Source organism: Protopterus annectens, chromosome 11.part0 (assembly GCF_019279795.1).
Source record: "Protopterus annectens isolate FY-2018-M chromosome 11.part0, PAN1.0, whole genome shotgun sequence".
Lineage (NCBI taxonomy): Eukaryota > Metazoa > Chordata > Ceratodontiformes > Protopteridae > Protopterus > Protopterus annectens.
The window spans coordinates 213,820,964-213,840,444 of record NC_056745.1 but is presented as its reverse complement, the minus strand read 5'-3'; the positions used below and the strand labels follow the sequence as shown (position 1 = coordinate 213,840,444).

The following is a 19,481-nucleotide window of genomic DNA, read 5'->3' as shown; positions in this document are numbered from 1 at the left end:
CTACACAGAATTTGCATTCATAACCAGAGCCACTAGAAAACTGCACCCACCATTTTTACAAATTTTTTACCACTCTGCACTTGCAGTCTGCATTTTTTAAATCATTTGACTATATTTTGACAAAAAATGCTGTTTACGTACTTTTGTAAATGTAGCAAAGGTTAGCAAACACTTTTTAGTAAAATGTTGGTGTGTGTGGTAAGGAGTTCCAGAGGAGGTCATTTTAAGCAATTATGTGCCTGGTTTCATCTTTCAAGCTGTTAAAGCTTAATTGCTTGAATCTTAAATTAAAACAGGCAAGCAGATTACTTAGCAATGCCAAAATTGAAATAATATATGTGAAAAAAGATGTAGATGTCTCTCATTTACATAGCTAAGGCAGTAACTACAGTGTATTGTTCTGTGTAGCTGAGTTTGCCTTCTGTTAATGGTTCAGCCTAAATGTTAGTACCTCTATGCTTATAAAGTGTAAAAAGCACATGTATACTGTGAAGACTGGTAGAGAAGGGTGAAGGCTGCCAGCCTAGCCAAATATAATTTGATACATAATTCTGGCATTTGTAAATATAAATGTAAAATACAGGCTTGTTTCTTAAATGAAAGAAAAATACTGTAAAATGTTGAACTTCAAGATTGTAGCAGAATTGCCATCTGCTGTAATGAAAACTAATTCAAGCATTTCAAATCTTTCTTTTGAAGTTAAAATTATTTCAAATCTATCCTTTGATCTGTAGAGCTCAGAGTCAGCCTGTCTGGGCTAGCACATTCTTTCTATTGTTTTAACTTGAGGAATAATTACTAGAATGCACATATGAAATGTCTTTTATTGTTGTAGCTTCCTGCGTAGGTGTTAGCTTGCTAAATAATGTAGCCTGTTGGCCCGGGAACCCCAGGCTAAGTGTCGAAATGATGTAATCTGGGAGGGCCCAGCAGAAATGTTTGTTAGTAATTTTAAAAATTATTGTTCAGAGAGAGACTGAAGCATTTTGATCTTGGACATCTAACTCAGCACTGCCTATCCTCTATATGTGTAAGTTATTTTAGAAGTATGTTTTCTTGTAGCAATAGGTAGGAATTAGAAAATGATTAGACTAAGTGTTTTTCTGTTATGTCAGAACTGTACTACTGAATTATTTTAAGTTTCTGTGTGATGGCTGAACTCTTGAATGGCACTGTGGTGTAATAGTATTGTCTTGTGTTTTTAGTATTTATTAGTAAATATTTTTAAACCCTTTTCAACTGTGGCTGGTTTATGCAGAGATAATTTAAGCTCTAGAGTACATTCCATGATTATAAGTGATCCTGTACTAAGCCCTTGTAATAAGCCTTGATTGCTTAAGTTACACTACTATTGGATAATAATATTGCACGGTAATAATTGAACACCCTTTAAGGGCCTTCTAGTAACTGATAATTAGCTGGTGGTGGCAGTAATAGGGTAACAGCTGGAGAATCTTTGTCAGTCTTTCCCAGGAGTGTCTGTGAAGTTGCATAAATACTTATCTCAAAGTGTGTGTGTGTGTGTCAGCTGCTTGAGCAGGGACACGAAGCACTGGTTGGACAGAGAGGGGTACTGGAGGTTAGCTAGCCAGCTAGGCTGAGATATGGACCTTATAGCTATGCCAGTGGGGAGTCTTATTGGGGACCTGGAGAGAAAGGGAGCAACCAGCCCCAGACTGACTGTAATCTCTGTGTGCTCTTAAGGGTAATTGCACTTTACGGTGTATATTTGTTATCCTTTCCTCTCATATGAGATGCCTTCTCTGGTGTTAGTGGTGAGGATTGAGGCTTCTTGATTGCTGGGACAGGGCACTGGCGTCACATGTACTATTTTCCATTTTCATGGAAGCAGTTCTTTTGTCACTGTTTCTGGCAATTAATATTCCTAGCAATTGAGTGGGGTAGAATTAAATATGACTGTTAAATTGTTGTGTGCATAGTTCACTAACTGGTATGTAAATTCATTTTCTGCAAAAGATGCACAGAAAATTAGGTTTCCACTATAAGAAGGGTATGTATGGGTATAATATTTGTACTGTACTGAATACATTTTTGAGCATTGCTTAGAAACATTGTATTTTTCAAGTCACATGTCTGTAACTGTCTAAATTAATGCTTACATCTTCAGGTAGAATATTACTAATCTAAAAATAATGTATTTAATAGTTTTACAGGAAACAGCTTGTATTCATTATGTTGTATTTTGAGATCTCTGTCCATTTGTTTAAGTATCAGGTGTCCTGGGAGGCAGCACTAAAAGCTTGTGAGTATGTAACTGACTTTTCTTTCCACATCCCTGGACTGTAGGCTTTTAAAGAGGGAGTACCTGAATGAATGCTTAATATCTGAGCGTTGCACTGCTTGTGATGTTTAACCCCTTAAAGTGCTTTGCAAAGCTTAGTCTGCACTGCATTTAAGAAACTCAAATTAAAAGCACCTACGTGTGGCAGCACATTTGTCTAGTAACCTATGTGATTAATGCAAGCTTATGGTATAACAAATTATTGCCTGGGAGATGTTGTCTGCTAAAGACTGCAATTTCCCTGGATGTTTTGCACAATATTCTCACACTTTTGATTAGATTTTTCCACAGTTTTTCTAGTTGCTCTGGTCATAACCAATTTGTTATATGATCTCGAGGGGGGATGTCAGGATTTACTTCTGTTGACATTCATGTCACACGAGCCTATTGGATTGTTTATGATTGGAAATCTAATCATAATTGTAATTTCTTCAGTTGCAGAAAAGTAGTTGCTGTTGGATAGGGGGCAAACAGGCATGCTTGTCTATTGAGCATCTGAAGTAACAGTATGCATCAGAGCGGGTACTGAGCAATAAGGTCTTTCAGTGTTTTGCTGATTTGGTGTCGAAGGTAGACCTAACCAAGGTCCCATTGAGGAAGGCCATCTTATGGGTAACTAATACAGTCAAGAGTGTGTCTCATTTTTTCTATAACATAGCCTCTTAAATTGAAAAAAAAAACATGTTTTAAACCATCTGCTCCCTCATTTCATATTGAAAATGAGAAATACCAACTTATTGCTGAGAACACTCCCAGTAACACTGACATCCAGGAAATTTCATCTCTTTTGGTTACTGATGAAGAAATTAAAGATTTCCCTCTTTGCCTCAAGTGAAAAATTCAAGACCACAGGATGTTGTTATTTCCAAAAAAAGTCTCTGTCTTTTCATTGATGTGGCTAGAAGTGTTGCAGAATCTTTATTTGTATAAGTTGTAAAATTGGTTCATACTATGAAGAGATAGATAGATAAATAAATAAACATTAACTGAACATTTAACAGTTGTGACTTTTAAGTCTGACCAAACTGCTTTTCTTTTAAAGTGAAAAATTAGAAGACTGTTCTCGAAAGCTTATCAAGGAAAATGGTTTGAGTGCTGGTCTGGCATTCCCCACCGGTTGCTCCTTGAATAACTGCGCTGCACATTATACTCCAAATGCTGGTGACACAACAGTGCTACAGTATGATGATGTCTGCAAAATAGATTTTGGTACTCATATAAATGGTTAGTATTTTCTTCTTGCCGTAATAAAATGTTTAATAGTAATATTTAGCCTGATTTGTGGGAAGATTACTTTTTTCCTTTACCTTGCAGGGCGTATTATTGATTGTGCTTTTACAGTTGCATTCAATCCAAAATTTGATAAACTCTTAGAAGCTGTAAAAGATGCTACCAATACAGGAATCAAGGTATGTGAATGCATTTAAATTTAGTTTTGTTACTTCTCCTTTTTGTTATTTGCCTAGCTTTCTCCCTCTAGCTATCTGCTTTTACTTAGTAGCTATTGTTACTTAGCTGTTTGTCTTTACATAGGAGAAATGTGATTTGTGGGCAACAAGTTTATGGTTAATATATTTCACAATGTTGCAGAACAGGAACCTTATTTTCCTTCCTTAAACTATATGAACCAGTCTTTCACTGTGATGGCTGCATGTCTCATTTTTCCAGCTACAAACCATTTGGTGAATGCACCAATCATCTTGGCAAGAAGGGTGGGCAAGATATCAGGAAGCCTGTGTGTTTACTGGAAAGAGGGGAAAGCTGGCATCAACCTGTACCTCAACTTCTCTTCTTTTTTCGTTCGATTCAACCTTTGGGTTATTGGATCAGACTAGATCTGACTTTGGCACCTTTTAAAAGCATTGGATCCAGGGCTATGACTCCTACCCTACCCATAATCCTTCTCTTTCTCCAAAGTACCTCTGATCATGTTTGCTGCCTGATCAAGAAGAACGTGTTTTCGAGGGCTCTGACAGATAAATATTTGCTCAGTTAGGTTGTTAGCTTTTTGTCTCATTTCAATCTCTGGCAGTTTCTTTCCACCTTTCACGTCTCCCTGTTAATATCTATATACGTTATTTAAAAAAAAAACAGCTCTCTGTCTTTTTAGTGCTGCGTACTATTCCATAATCTTCTAACTTGGACGCTATCACCTCTGCATGTTTTTCTGTATGTGATTTACAGTTGGCTAGTATGTATTTTCATTGTGACAGTATGGTAGTGCATTTTGTTGATAACGTGCCTTTCCATGTCCAACAAGGGTCTAAGTTTTAAAAAGTATATGGCAAGATTCTGCTGCAGGACCTGCTCTTCCTTTATGTCTATTGCCTAGAGGCAGCTCGTCTTAATCTTGAATGTGAGGCAAGTGCCTCTTTTGGTGCCATTGCTCTTATACGTTCATAGGGGGTTACTAGGCTAGCAGCTTTAGAGCCTTTACAAGCCTAATCATGTTAATCCTAAGTATCTCCATTTGTTCTTTTTAGGTAGTTTGCAGAACGAGCTAATGAAAAGAGCGGGTCTGTGATCAACACTGGCAAGCATTGTCCATGAGGGACGTGGGTGCCACCCCAGGGGCGAGTTTGCAGTCTCCCATCCAGTTATCTAGGTTGTTTGAATAGAGTCAGTGAGGAACTGTGTTTTACGTGAATAAGAGGTATATTCCAGAGAAGCGGCAGTCTCTGGGAGAGACATATCTCTCTGTTCAGCTTGAAACTGAAACTTGAAGTGTACTATACTAACTGAAAGCTTAACAATTGTGACTCTTAAGTCAGACCAACATGCTTTTATTTTAAAGTAAAATTAGAAGACTTTTCTCAAAAGTTTATCAAGGAAAATGGTTTGAGAGCTAGTCCTATCCCTGCACATACAGATGTAGCTACTCAGGTCCGTAGGGGTTTACTAGGCTAATGACCACAAGGGCCTTTTCAGAGTCGTGGAGACAAATTAGCTTTGAAGGGTCTTATCCCTGCACATACAGGTGTATCTACTCAGGTTTATAGGTGTTTACAGGCTAGTAACCAAAAGGGCCTTTTTAAGCCTAGCCATGCATCCCAAATCTCTGACAAGTTCTGGTACCCTTGATAAGTGTAAACAGGGTCTTGGGAGATGAAACATTTAGAAGCAGAGTGTTGCAGATGAACCATTTACAGGCTGCCTTCGTCCTTTAGAGGAAAGGGTGCCAAACCAGGGATAAATTCCTTTTCCCATCCATTTGTCCAAGTTACACTTGAATTGGGTTAGGGAGGAAGTCTGCTTCACAAGGATGGGGAGCCTGTTCCAGAGAAGGGGGTGATCTCTGAGATAAGTGTCTCTCCATCAGGTCCTATTTTAAGTCTTAGGCAAGGTTTAAGTCTTTAGAACGGGTAATTCTGATGCTGTTTGTTTTGGGGATATGCAGGAGGTCCATTAGGGTGGAGTTTGACGATGCCTTCTATGTCAGGCATAGATCTCCTCTCAACAGCCTGTAGGAGACTAAATAGAGGGTTAGGGCCATGAGGTAGTCTGCATAGGACATGTTACTTACAGCCTGTATTCTTTTCTTGAAGAACGTCTTGTGGACATTCCACTTGTTGGATATGCTTGGTTAGGTACATATCAAGGGGGCATTGTATTCAGTGATGGGTCTTATAGCACCAAATACAGTGAAATCATGACTTTCTTGGACATAGATGCCAAAAGTGAGAATCCAACCCCGTGCTTTGTGTCTGTGAAGTAAACACTTAACCATTATGCCATCCACAGGCTTCTCCTTCCACCAATACTACTATTACTCTAACTGTGTCGCCAGCTAAAATGGGGGGGGTGGGCAAAAAAGATAAACCTAAGGAAAAAGAAAGGGAGAAAGACAAATTGTCAGAAAAGTAGTCAGACACGACGAGAAAACTGTCTGTGGTCCCATCCCTTGGATCTGGCAATAAAAATCCAGAGACAAATGGATCAGACTCCTACTCTTCCGATTAGCGACACCACCTCATTTCTCACTGGAGTCAGTGAGTTCTCTGCTGCATTCACCTTTTCTGCAGAGGAGAGGCACTCGTTGAGACCAATTTCAGTGGCTTCATCTTCCAGGTCAATTCGATTATCAAGGAGCCTTACTGAGGCAAATGTCAACATGATGATGCAAAGGTTCCATCAAAAGCAAATTCAGCTAGGGGTTTTCCTGGCATCGTCAACGACTCCAGCAACCTCTCCATTGATATCTCCTATTTCGATCCGGTTCTAGGCTTGTGGATCCAATCCTCCTGGGAGCACCCATGTCAGAGCTGTCAGTCTTGTTGAATTCAACTCCAATAGTATCCCTTACTGCCTTGACTCAGATGTCTTTGGCTCATTAAAGTCTCGGAACCAAAGCATTAGTGCTAGGGCTTGAAGTATGGATTTGATGCCAAAACTTTTAGAACCATCTCTTTTTCTCTTGGCACCTTGGCACTCAGTAGTGAGGCTCTGTTGTCTGCTTTGGATCCCAGGTTGTTCAGGTTGTTGTTTCCTTGCATCTTGCTCTGATGGTATGTTAGTGTCTTTGGCCCCAATCTCCACGTCTATATCCAAGGCTTTCACAAAGGTTCTTGCTAGGCCAAGAGAAGAGGTGGTGTTTACACGCACTGTTCCGTCCCAACCCCTTTTGGCCATTGCGTGTGACTCTGCATATCCAGATTAACAGCGACTGTCAGTTTAATGAGCGCCCAGTCAGACTTTAATCTTTCTCCAGAACTCCCACTGAGGCAGGATCCAGAAAACAGACTTGTAAACTAAGCCATTCTGATTCCTGTCTAGAATCTGTCACTGGAGACACAGACTTGGATGACTGGGATGGATCCCCCGTAGAGGCCATTTGGTGTCATTTTGGAATTGATGAAACAATGAGGGGGTTAGTCCAGTGATACACCCTCCCCTGAGGAGTCTGTGTTCCTTGAGTTATTTGGAGTGTGATCTTCTATCTCCTTGGTGGTACCGCCTGCTGATTATAGCTCAGTGTGCTTGGAAGGATCCAGCTATATCAGAGCCAGTACATCAGAAGCCAGATAAAAATTTGGTTGCACCAAAGGACAGTGCACACTGGAGCAAGGGCTCCCCAGTAAATGCCGTGATTGTAGTGGCAGCCACTAAGAAAAAACTTTCTCTAAAGAGTATTTCTGCCCTTCCTCCTTATAGGGAATTAAGAGTGTTGCATGCAGCCATTTCCCAAACCTACTCATCAATGGCTTTTCACATTCAGTGCACTGAACTACATGGCTCGTATGATGTACTTGCAGAGGAATTTGACTTAGGAGCTCGCCAAGTCCCTCTCGGGTAACGTCCCAAAAAACAATGGAGTCCCAGTTGTCTATCTTACTGGCGATGTCCAGTCTATCCATGTATTTGCTTTCTTGGGCAGACAGTGGTACAGAGAGAGTAGCAGGAACCAGCATACCTGCTGGCATGCCTGGATGGAATTGCGTGACTTTGTTTAAAGCTTGAAGATGTCCTCATTTAATGCCCATTTGATGGTTTTGACACTCCAGTCCAAAGGTTAAGGAAACTCACCAAGAGCAAGCAGGATGGTAAGACCTTTTCTACCTTTGGTATCTGCTTCTCTACCTGCAGAGAACATTTTCCAGAAACCAAAGGCATAGTAAGGCGATGTGGTTCAGAAAATCTCAGGGGTTCAGTCAGGACACTCCTGCAGACAGGTTCTTCAAAGGTAGAGGGAAGCAGTTTCAGTGGATGTTACCCTAGTGGCAGGGATAGACTGCAAAATCAGGGATGTAGTGGTCCTTGAGAAATACTTCCATCGCTCCTGAAAGACTGCCACACTCTGGAGACGGTTGGGGGGTGCTTATCCCTGCACCCCAAGCCTGGCAGGCCATCACACTAGATTTTTGGTTGCAGAGTATGATCACTAGGAGCTATATTCCCTTTGTTTCCCATCCTCAGAAGAAAAGTACTCCCATAGTGCCATCCAAACAAATGGAGTTTGCAGCAGTAGAAGTCTTAAAGCTGTTGGAAAAGAGTCATCACGCAGGTCCCCCGAGACCAGTTAAAATCTGGAGTCTATTTTAGATTCTTTAGTCCCAAAGAAAAGAGGGGACTAGAGGCCAGATGTCCTTCAAGGATGCATCTGCAGTCATAACATAAGGGTTGTCCTGCCTCAGGCAGCCCTTCGGTCGGCCGGATTCCAAAGTCTGGGTCTGGCCTCGGCTGATGTCGCACTTTCCCCGACGTCACAGCTCCTGGGGTATAAAGGCATCAGCCGATGCCATTTTCCTCAGTCTTTCTTGCCGCGCGGTGCCCGAAGCAGAAGCTGTTCGCAAGTGCCGGTCGGTCAGATCCAGGGATTTCAGCTACCGAATACTTCGAAGAAAGCTAAGTACCCCGTTGGGGACTCTTTCTTGCCTCAGCCGATGTCAGACAAAGTAAATAATTGTTTAACTTGTGGGAAACAAATACCTCATAAGGATTTCCATTCTTACTGCCTTCCCTGCTTAGGCCCAGACCATGACGTATCAGCTTGTTTAGCCTGTGCCTCCTTCAACCGACGGACTCTTAGACGTTGGTCGGAGTTTGCAGAAGAATTTTTTGGATCTGCTTTTGCATACAAAATGCCGTCGGAGACTCCGACTACGCATTTGGCCAAAAAACGCAGGGAAAAGGACCGACACTCACGGCCTGCGGTTTCGGCTGAAACCACAGATAGGCCTACCGCGAGTGTCTCTGTTTCGGCTGAAACCGAGCCCTCGGTTCTTCCTACGACAGAAACCTTACCTCCGACAACCGAGGCCAGAGAGGCCCCAGCTGAGTCGGCTTCAGAAATCCCTACCGAAGCTAGCACTCAAGATTTGTCCGACACCATTCCTTTGGACATATCTACACCTGCACGTGGGGCAGCTAGGCCCCCAGCTTCTATGTCTATTAAGGCCTTCTCCAGGGCTAAAGCTGCCAAACTTTCAAAAGCATTACCTGCCAAATCTACTTCTCAGAGGCCTTCCTCAAGTTCTCAGATTCTCAGTCTTGCTGAGGACCTGATATCCTTGATTAGGGGATGTCCTTCAAGGATGCATCTGCAGTCTTTACAAATGGGTTGTCCTGTCGTCAGGCAGCCCTTCGGTCGGCCGGATTCCAAAGTCTGGGTCTGGCCTCGGCTGGTGTCGCACTTAACCCGACGTCATAGCTGCAGTTATTTGGGTATAAAGGCATCAGCCGACGCCATTTTCCTCAGTCTTTCTTGCCGCGTGGCGTCCGAAGCAAAAGCTGTTCGCAAGTGCCGGTCGGTCAGAACCAGAGATTACTACTACCGAATACTACTTCGAAGACTTCTAAAAAGCTAAGTACCCCATTGGGGACTCTTTCTTGCCTCAGCCGATGTCAGAAAAAGTGAATAATTGTTTAACTTGTGGGAAACAAATACCTCATAAAGATTTCCACTCTTACTGCTTACCTTGTTTAGGCCCAGACCACGACGTCGCAGCTTGTCTAGCCTGTGGTTCTTTTAACCGACGGACGCTTAGACGTCGGTCTGAATTTGCTGAGCAGTTTTTTGGCTCTGATTTTGCTTATATTATGCCGTCGGATCCTCCGACTTCACAAATATCCAAAAAACGCAAGGAAAAGGACCGACACTCGCGGTCCGCGGTTTCGGCCGAAACCGCGGTTAAGCCAACCGCGAGTGTCTCGGTTTCGGCTGAAACCGAGCAAGCGGTTCTTCCTTCAGCCGAAAACATGCCTTCTACCGAGGCCTCTTCAAACCTGGTGGAATCGGCTTCTGAAATCCAACCTGCGGTTGCGGTTTCTCAGGAATTATCTGACACTATTCCCTTGGATATCTCAACTCCTGCACGTGGAGCTGCTAGGCCTCCTGCAGCCATGTCCATTAAGGCCTTTGCCAGGGCTAAAGCAGCTAAAGCTACAAAATCTGTGCCTGTTAAGACCCCTTCTCACAGGCCCAGCTCCAGTTCCCAAATGCTTTCCTTGACAGAGGATCTTATTTCTTTAATCCGGGGATCCCAACCTCATCCAGACAGGGCCTCTCATCCACCTCCAGAGAAGAGGCCTAGAGCAGAGCCCCCTGAGCCAGTGTCCACAGATGATTCCTCTGATGATTCAGAAAATACAGACCCTCCAGAGGCTCCTTCTTCCCCTTACGAAGACTCTGATGCTGAAGAGTCCATCCCTTCTGCCTCTCCACCTGAGGAATTTTCCTTTGGGGAAACCTTACATGCTATGAGGGAACAATTTCAGTGGCAGGGCCAAGATTTTTCAGACTCCAGAAAAAGGCTTAGAACCTTTTTGCATTTACCACAACACAGGCCTTTAGCTATACCTCCAGTTCTTTCTGTTGTAGATGATGCATTTAATGATGCTTGTACTGCTCCTGATTCATTACTTCCGGCCCCTGCTAAACCCGATAGGTACTACAGGGTCCCGGACACGCATCACCATTTATACAAGGCTCCTTTTGCAGATCCCGAGACTATCTCCCAGGGGCCTAAGGCTGTAGCAACTACCTCTGCTAAAAATCCCCTCCCCTCTGAAAGGGAATCCAGGTCCTTAGAGAGATGGGGTAAAAAAGTTTACACTTCTGCTACTCTGTCAGCTAGAGCCTTGAACTGTCAATTTCATATGATTCAATATCAAGAATTTATGCTTGACCAGTTAACTAAAAAACTGTCCTCTGATGAACCTTTTGATAAGAAGTATGTTCAGGAAATGGTACATAACATTCAGCAAGTTAGTAACCATTCTTTAAAATGCGGCTATGATGCACTGGAGGCTTCCTTTAGATCAGCCATGACTGGCACAGTTATCAGAAGGCATGCATGGTTGAAAGAGCAGGCCTTACCGGACCATGTCAAATCAAAACTGTTAGATGCTCCCATGGACAAGGCCAATTTATTTGGTTCTCCTGCACAACAGGTACTGAAGAAGATGGAGGAGAAGGCAAAATCTGTACAAACAGTGAAAGATTTCTTACAGGTCCAACCTCCAAGGTTTAGCAGGAATTGGCCCTCCAAAACTTGGTCCTTTCCAGACTCCTCTAAAGCACAGAGGTGTAGGAATAGGCGATCAAGAGGCAGAAACCATTCCAGGGGTGCCTACAGGGGACGCCAGTGGCAGGGTAACAACCAGCGAGGCACAGACACAGCCACCACCACTGCAACAGGACAATCACAGTGACTTGGCTCTGGCACCGTCTACCAGGGAACAACTAGCAGCACCCTTAGGCGGAAAGCTAGCCTTATTCTCAATAAACTGGCATTACATCACAACAGGCAAGTGGATTTTACAGACAATAGATCAAGGCTACAGGTTCCACTTCCATACTCTACCAGGGAAGAGAGGAATGCCAAACCTACCGCCAAATCAAAAGACAGAAGCTCTAAAACAAATATCTCAATTATTAAAGATGAGAGCTGTGGAAAAGGTACCATCTATGGAGCAAGGAAAGGGATTTTACTCCAGACTCTTCCTGGTACCAAGAAAAGAGAACAAATGGAGGCCTATTCTCGACCTATCCGCTTTAAACACATTCCTCATTGTTCCAAAATTCAAAATGCTGACTCTACAGCAGCTTCTTCCCATGCTGGGCAAGGAGTCTTGGCTGGTAACTCTAGATCTCAAGGAGGCATACCTGCACGTCCCCATACGACCAATTTGCAGAAGATACCTCAGATTTCTTGCAGGATCAGAGCATTATCAATTCTCAGCATTGCCCTTTGGCTTATCTACTGCGCCCAGAGTGTTCACGAATTGCCTGGCATCAGTAATTGCTCATTGCAGGCTTCAAGGAATCCAAATTTACCCCTACCTGGATGACTGCCTGATACAAGCGGACAACAAAAACAGGCTAACAGAAGACTTACAAAGAGTCCTTTGCCTACTACAAGCCCTGGGATATACAGTCAATATAAAAAAGTCAAGGCTGATACCATCCCAAAGAATAACCTTCTTGGGTGCAGAGCTGGACACATCAAAACAAATGGCATTCCTAACTGCAGAAAAACAAGAGCAACTACCTCTCTACTTCTTGGCATTAACCAAGTGGAACCATCTAACAGCAAGAAAAGTACTGCAAGCCCTGGGCTTCATGGCATCCTGCATAATATTGGTCCCTCATGCCAGACTGCATATGAGAAAGCTGCAGTGGTACCTAAAGAATTTATGGTCTCAACACAAGCACAGCCTAGAAACCAGAATTCCAATAATCCCATGCCTGAAGCAAGAGTTCCTATGGTGGGCGCAGGCCTGTCAATCAAACACAGGATTGCCCTTCTACAGCATTCAACCAAGCCAAACCATCACGACGGACGCCTCAGACCTCGGTTGGGGGGCCCACATGCTGGACAAGTGCATACAAGGCTTATGGAATCAAGACCAGCTGCACCTACACATAAATCTAAAAGAAATGCTGGCAGTAAAATTGGCAATCCAGACATTCAGACCATTTCTCCGAGAAGGTCAGTTGATAAGGACAGACAACACCACAGTTATGTGGTACATCAACAAACAGGGAGGCACACATTCATACCCTCTATGCCGGATGGCTCTGGACCTATGGAATGTGGCTCTGAGCTACAACATTCAGTTACAAGCAATTTTTGTACCAGGAAAAGAAAACATTCTAGCAGACATATTAAGCAGGACTACCACGGATGCCCACAAATGGATGCTTCATCCGGGCATCTTCAAAGCCATTACAAGAAAATGGGGACTCCCAGAAATAGACTTATTTGCATCCCCACGCAATCACCAGCTAAAGAAATTCTGCACAAGGACGTACCACCCACTTGCTTGGAAGGTGGACTCCGTATCTTTCAGTTGGAAAAACCTGACAGCATATGCATTCCCACCACTTCCTTTGATGCACAAGGTGCTATTGAAGATCAAAGAGGACCGTCCAAGGATCATTCTAATTGCTCCAGACTGGCCAAGTCAACATTGGTACCCATTACTAAGGAGCATGTCTCGGGAACAAATATGGCCTCTACCCCTGGTTCCATCGCTGTTAACACAGAACAACTACAATACCCTGCATCCAAGCCTGAAAACTCTGCAGCTGACTGCATAGAACATTTCATAAGATCAATTAACCCAAATTTATCACAACGGATTAAAGACATTATCCTTGAGGCCCACAGGCCCTCAGCAAGGAAAAATTATGCAGCAAAATGGAAAAGATATCCCATTTGGAGTACTGCAAAGGGAGAAGATGTGTCACTGGTAAACATAGCCAACATCCTGGAATACTTGGCAGAGCTCTTCCACACAGGCCTGTCCTACTCTTCCATCAAGATACATGCATCAGCAATTTCAGCAGGATACAGCTTGGATCCTCCTGTCTTCCCGCATCCTCTGCTCAGGCAGTTTCTGAGAGGAATTAAAAATGTAAAACCTCCTAGAAAACCACCATTGCCAGCATGGGACTTGAACTTTGTGCTAGAAAAATTGACACTTCCTTCTTTCGAACCAGCAGCAACAGCAGAATTACAGTACTTATCATGGAAGACTGCTTTCCTGCTGGCAATCACTTCAGCAAGAAGGGTATCTGAACTTCAGGCATTAATGGCAGTACAACCCTTCCTGATCTTCCATCAAGATAGAGTGTCCATGAGAACAAATCCTACTTTTATGCCTAAGGTGGTATCCAGAGTATCTTTAAATCAGGCTATCCACCTACCTACATTCTTCCCCAACCCACAGAACAGGGGAGAAAGACTGTTGCATACCTTGGATGTACATAGACAGTTACGCTACTACCTGGACAGGACCAAGGGCAATAGAAAAACTGACCAGCTACTGGTAGCATATGCGACAGGAAGGGAAGGAAAAGCAATTTCAAAACAGACAATCTCCAAGTGGATAGGAAATTGCATTAGATTTTGTTATTCCTACCATGGAAAGAAAACTCCAGAGAACATCAGGCCTCACTCTACAAGGGCTACAGCCACTACCACAGCTTTCTTACGAGGAGTGGCTACCAAGGACATTATAGAGGCTGCTACTTGGACCTCCGTGCATACATTTGCCAAGCATTATAACTTACCCTTATACTCCAGATCCCGAGCAGGTTTTGCCACTGCTGTTTTGAAAGGGATCCTAACTACACCATAATCTCTTCTTTCCTCCTCCCCTAGTTTGGCTATGGTATTCTACCCATTTGTAAAGACTGCAGATGCATCCTTGAAGGACATAGTACAGTTTTGTACCTACCATAAATGTAGATGTCCGATAGGAATGCATCTGCAGTCAGGATTACCCACCCGCCTTCCCCTCTGTGGTACTCCTAGGGTATTTGCCCATCTTATAGCTAGCTGGGGGGGGATCTATTATGGTGTATTTGTTTGTATATATGTACATACATGCTTATTTTTTGTGTTTGCTCTCTACTATTTGGAAACATTGGCATTTATCCAAATTTAGCCTTCCAAGAGGGCACCTGGCATCTGGGGCAAGAAACACTGAGGAAAATGGCGTCGGCTGATGCCTTTATACCCGAATAACTGCAGCTATGACGTCGGGTGAAGTGCGACACCAGCCGAGGCCAGACCCAGACTTTGGAATCCGGCCGACCGAAGGGCTGCCTGACGACAGGACAACCCATTTGTAAAGACTGCAGATGCATTCCTATCGGGCATCTACATTTATGGTAAGTACAAAACTGTACTTTCCCAACCTCACCCAGACAGGGCCTCCCAACCACCACCAGACAAAAGGCCTAGGACTGAACCCTCTGAACCTGTCTCCTCTGACTACTCCACAGATAGATCTGATTTGTCAGACCATCAAGAAGGGGCCTATTCTCCTTACGAGGATTCAGATGCTGAAGATTCTATCCCTTCTGCCTCCCCTCCTGAAGAATTTTCCTTTGGGGAAACCTTGCACTCTATGAGGGAACACTTTCAATGGCAGGGTCAGGATTTTTCTGATTCTGGAAAAAGGCTAAGGACTTTTTTACATTTGCCACAGCATAGGCCCTTAGCCATACCACCAGTGCTAACTGTAATTGATGATGTGTATAATGAGGTTAGTTCTGCACCTGATTCTCTTCCTCCGGCCCCTGCCAAACCTGACAGATACTACAGGGTCCCGGATTCTCACTTCCACCTGTATAAAGCCCATGCAGCAGATCCAGAAACTATCTCACAGGGCCCAAAAGGTGTTGCAGCTACCACTGCTAAAAATCCCCTACCCTCTGACAGAGAGTCTAGAGCATTGGAGAGATGGGGTAAAAAGGTTTATACATCTGCTACTCTTTCTGCCAGGGCTTTAAACTGTCAATTCCATATGATACAGTACCAGGAATATTTGTTAGAGCAGCTGAATAAGAAGATTTCTTCTCCTGAACCTTTAGACCGTAAATCCCTTCAGGATTTGGTACACAACTCTCAGCAGGTCAGTAATCATTTCTTAAAATGTGCTATGATGCACTGGAGGCTTCATTTAGATCAACTATGACTGGGGCAGTAATTCGTAGGCATGCCTGGCTAAAAGAACAATCCCTGCCAGACCATGTCAAGGCTAAGCTCCTAGATGCTCCAATGAAGAAACAAAGTTTATTTGGCTCCCCTGCACAGGAGATTCTAAAGTAGGTGGAAGAAAAAGCTAAATCTGTGCAAACAGTAAAAGAATTTCTACAGGTCCAACCTCCGAGGTTCAGCAGAAACTGGCCTTCCAAGAATTGGTCCTTTCCAGACACCTCCAGAGCACAGAGAGGCAGGAATAGACGCCCTCGAGGCAGAGGTCAATCAAAAGGTGCCTACAGGGGCCATCAGTGGCAGCCTGCCAACCAGAGGAGTACTGCCACAGCTGCAACTACAACCACTAGCACAGGACAGACACAATGACTTGACTCTGATTCCGCCTACCAGGGAACAACTGGAAGCTCCCCTGGGCGGAAAGCTGGCTTTATTCTCAAAAAACTGGCATTGCATTACAAAGGACTCATGGACATTGCAAACAATAGACAAAGGATACAGGTTTCACTACCACACTTTACCAAAAAGGAGCGGAATGCCAAACCTACCACCAAATCAGAAGCCAGAGGCTTTCAGACAAATCAAAAATTTACTTCAGATGAAAGCGATAGAAAGGGTACCATCTATGGAACAGGGCCAAGGATTTTACTCCAGACTATTCCTTGTACCAAGAAAAGAAAACCAATGGAGGCCTATTCTCGACTTGTCCGCACTGAACACATATCTCATTGTACCAAAATTCAAAATGCTGACCCTACAGCAACTTCTTCCCATGTTGGGCAAGGAGTCTTGGCTGGTGACTCTAGATCTCAAGGAGGCATACCTGCACGTCCCTATCCGACCAGATTGCATAAGATACCTCATATTTCTTGCAGGATCAGAGCATTATCAATTCTCAGCATTGCCCTTTGGCTTATCTACTGCGCCCAGAATATTCACGAAGTGCCGGGCATCAGTAATTGCACATTGCAGACTTCAGGGAATTCAAATCTACCCATACCTGGACGACTGCCTAATACAAGCGGAGAACAAGACAAAATTGATAAAGGATTTGGCCTATGTCATACACCTGCTACAGGCCTTGGGATACACAGTCAACATCCAAAAGTCAAGACTAGTGCCATCCCAAAGGATAACCTTTTTGGGTGCAGATCTGGACACAATAACTCAGATGGCTTTTCTCACAGAAGAAAAACAAAAACAACTTCCAGATTATTTCATGACTTTGACAAGACAAACTCAGCTTACTGCAATGAAAGTCCTGCAGGCCCTGGGTTTCATGGCATCCTGCATAATCTTGATCCCACATGCCAGGCTGCATATGAGAAAACTACAATGGTACCTAAGGGAATGTATGGTCTCAACACAGTCACAGTCTAGAAACCATGATACCAATCATTCCATGCCTTCAAAAGGAATTCCTGTGGTGGGCTCAGGCCTGCCAGTCCAACAGAGGGTTGCCTTTCACGAAACCAAAACCAAGGCAGACCATCACCATGGACGCCTCAGACCTAGGATGGGGAGCACACATGGAGGACAAATGTATCCAAGGCCTATGGTCTTAAGGACAGTTAAACTTGCACATAAACCAAAAGGAGATGCTGGCAGTGAAGCATGCAATCGAGGCATTCAAACCATTCCTCCAGCAAGGACATCTGCTGATAAGGACAGTCATGTGGTACATAAACAAACAGGGAGGCACGCATTCCTACCCTCTATGCTGGATGGCAATGGATCTGTGGAACCTAGGCCTGAACCTCAATATCCAGCTGCAGGCCATATTTGTACCAGGAAAAGAGAATTCACTAGCAGACAGCTTAAGCAGGACTACCACGGATGCTCACGAATGGATGCTGCATCCAGACATTTTCAAACTCATAACAAAGAAATGGGGATTGCCAGAGATAGATCTGTTCGCCTCCCCTCTCAACCACCAACTGAAGAAATTCTGCTCAAGGACATACCACGCACAAGCCTGGAGGGTGGACTCTCTCTCTTTCAGCTGGAATGCCCTAATAGTGTATGCATTCCCACCTCTCCCATTGATGTACAAGGTTCTCCTGAAGATCAGGGAAGAACAGCCAAAGGTGATACTAATAGCTCCGGACTGGCCAAGACAACACTGGTATCCGCTACTGAAAAACATGTCTCAGGAGAACTCATGGCCTCTACCCCTATGGCCTCTTCTTCTAACGCAGAACAATTTCAAGACCCTGCATCCAAGCTTGAAAACTCTGCAACTAACTGCCTGGAAAATTGCTTGAAGCCAAACCAAGCTGTCTTATCTCAGAGGGTCAAGGACATTATCCTGGAGTCTCGCAGACCCTCCACAAGGAAAGCATACTCAACTAAATGGAAGAGATTCCTCATTTGGAGCACATCAAAGGGCACAGATGTTACAGTGGCAAACCTACCACACATCCTAGAATACTTAGCAGAATTGTTCCACAATGGCCTGTCTTACTCTTCCATTAAGATTCATGCTTCAGCAATTTCAGCAGAATACAATATGGATCCTCCTCTCTTCTCTCACCCTCTACTCAGACTATTTCTGAGAGGAATCAAAAATGTTAAACCTCCAAGGAGACCCCCTCTTCCTGCATGGGATCTCAATTTTGTGCTGGAAAAATTGACACTACCCCCTTTTGAACCAGCAGCATCAGCAGACTTACAGTTTTTATCTTGGAAAACTGCTTTCCTTCTGGCAATCACTTCAGCAAGAAGAGTATCCGAGCTACAGGCATTAATGGCAGTGCAGCCTTTCATTATTTTTCACCAGGATAGAGTGTCTCTGAGAACCAATCCAACTTTCATGCCAAAGGTGGTATCCAGGGTATCCTTGAACCAAGCCATTCATTTGCCTACGTTCTTCCCTAACCCGCAAAACAAAGTAGAGAAACTCTTGCACACCTTGGATATACACAGACAACTACGCTACTATCTGGACAGAACTAAAACTAGCAGAAAAACTGACCAACTTTTTGTAGCCTATGCAACTGCGGTGCAAGGAAAAGCAATTTCCAAGCAGACAATTTCAAAATGGATAGGAAATTGCATTTGCTTTTGCTACTCTTTTCATGGAAAGACAGCTCCTGAACATATCAGGCCTCATTCCACAAGGGCCACAGCCACCACTACAGCTTTCCTTCGAGGGGTGGCTACCAAGGACATTTTAGAAGCTGCTACTTGGAGCTCCGTGCATACATTTGCTGAGCATTATAATCTACCTTTATACTCCAGATCCCGAGCAGGCTTTGCAACTGCAATTTTACAGGGGATCTTAACTACACCATCCTTATCTTAGTACCTCCCCCAGTTTGGCTATGGTATTCTACCCATATGTTATGACTGCAGATGCATCCTTGAAGGACATAGTACAGTTTTGCACCTACCATAAATGTAGATGTCCGATAGGTATGCATCTGCAGTCAGGATTACCCACCCTCCTTCCCCTCTGTGGTATTCCTAGGGTGCTTACCCCTCTTTCAGCTAGCTGGGGGATCTGTTATGGTGTATTTGTTTGTTTGTATATATGTATATATATATATATATATATATATATATATATATATATATATATATATATATATATATATATATATATATATATATATATATATATATATATATATATATATATATATTTTGCTACTGTTTGGAACATTCAACATTTATCCAAATTTAGCCTTCCTAGAGGGCACCTGGCATCTGGGGCAAGAAACACTGAGGAA

The 19,481-nt window shown here is 43.6% G+C and overlaps 1 protein-coding gene across 1 annotated transcript in view; it reads left to right on the top strand.

Moving 5' to 3' along the window:
• METAP2 (methionyl aminopeptidase 2) overlaps positions 1-19,481 on the top strand; it is a 788,177-nt gene that overhangs the window by 475,125 nt on the left and 293,571 nt on the right. Inside the window, exons 6-7 of the mRNA XM_044087637.1 lie at positions 3,345-3,526; positions 3,617-3,711. Coding sequence (XP_043943572.1) covers positions 3,345-3,526; positions 3,617-3,711 — 277 coding nt within the window. The remainder of the gene's footprint in view (positions 1-3,344; positions 3,527-3,616; positions 3,712-19,481) is intronic.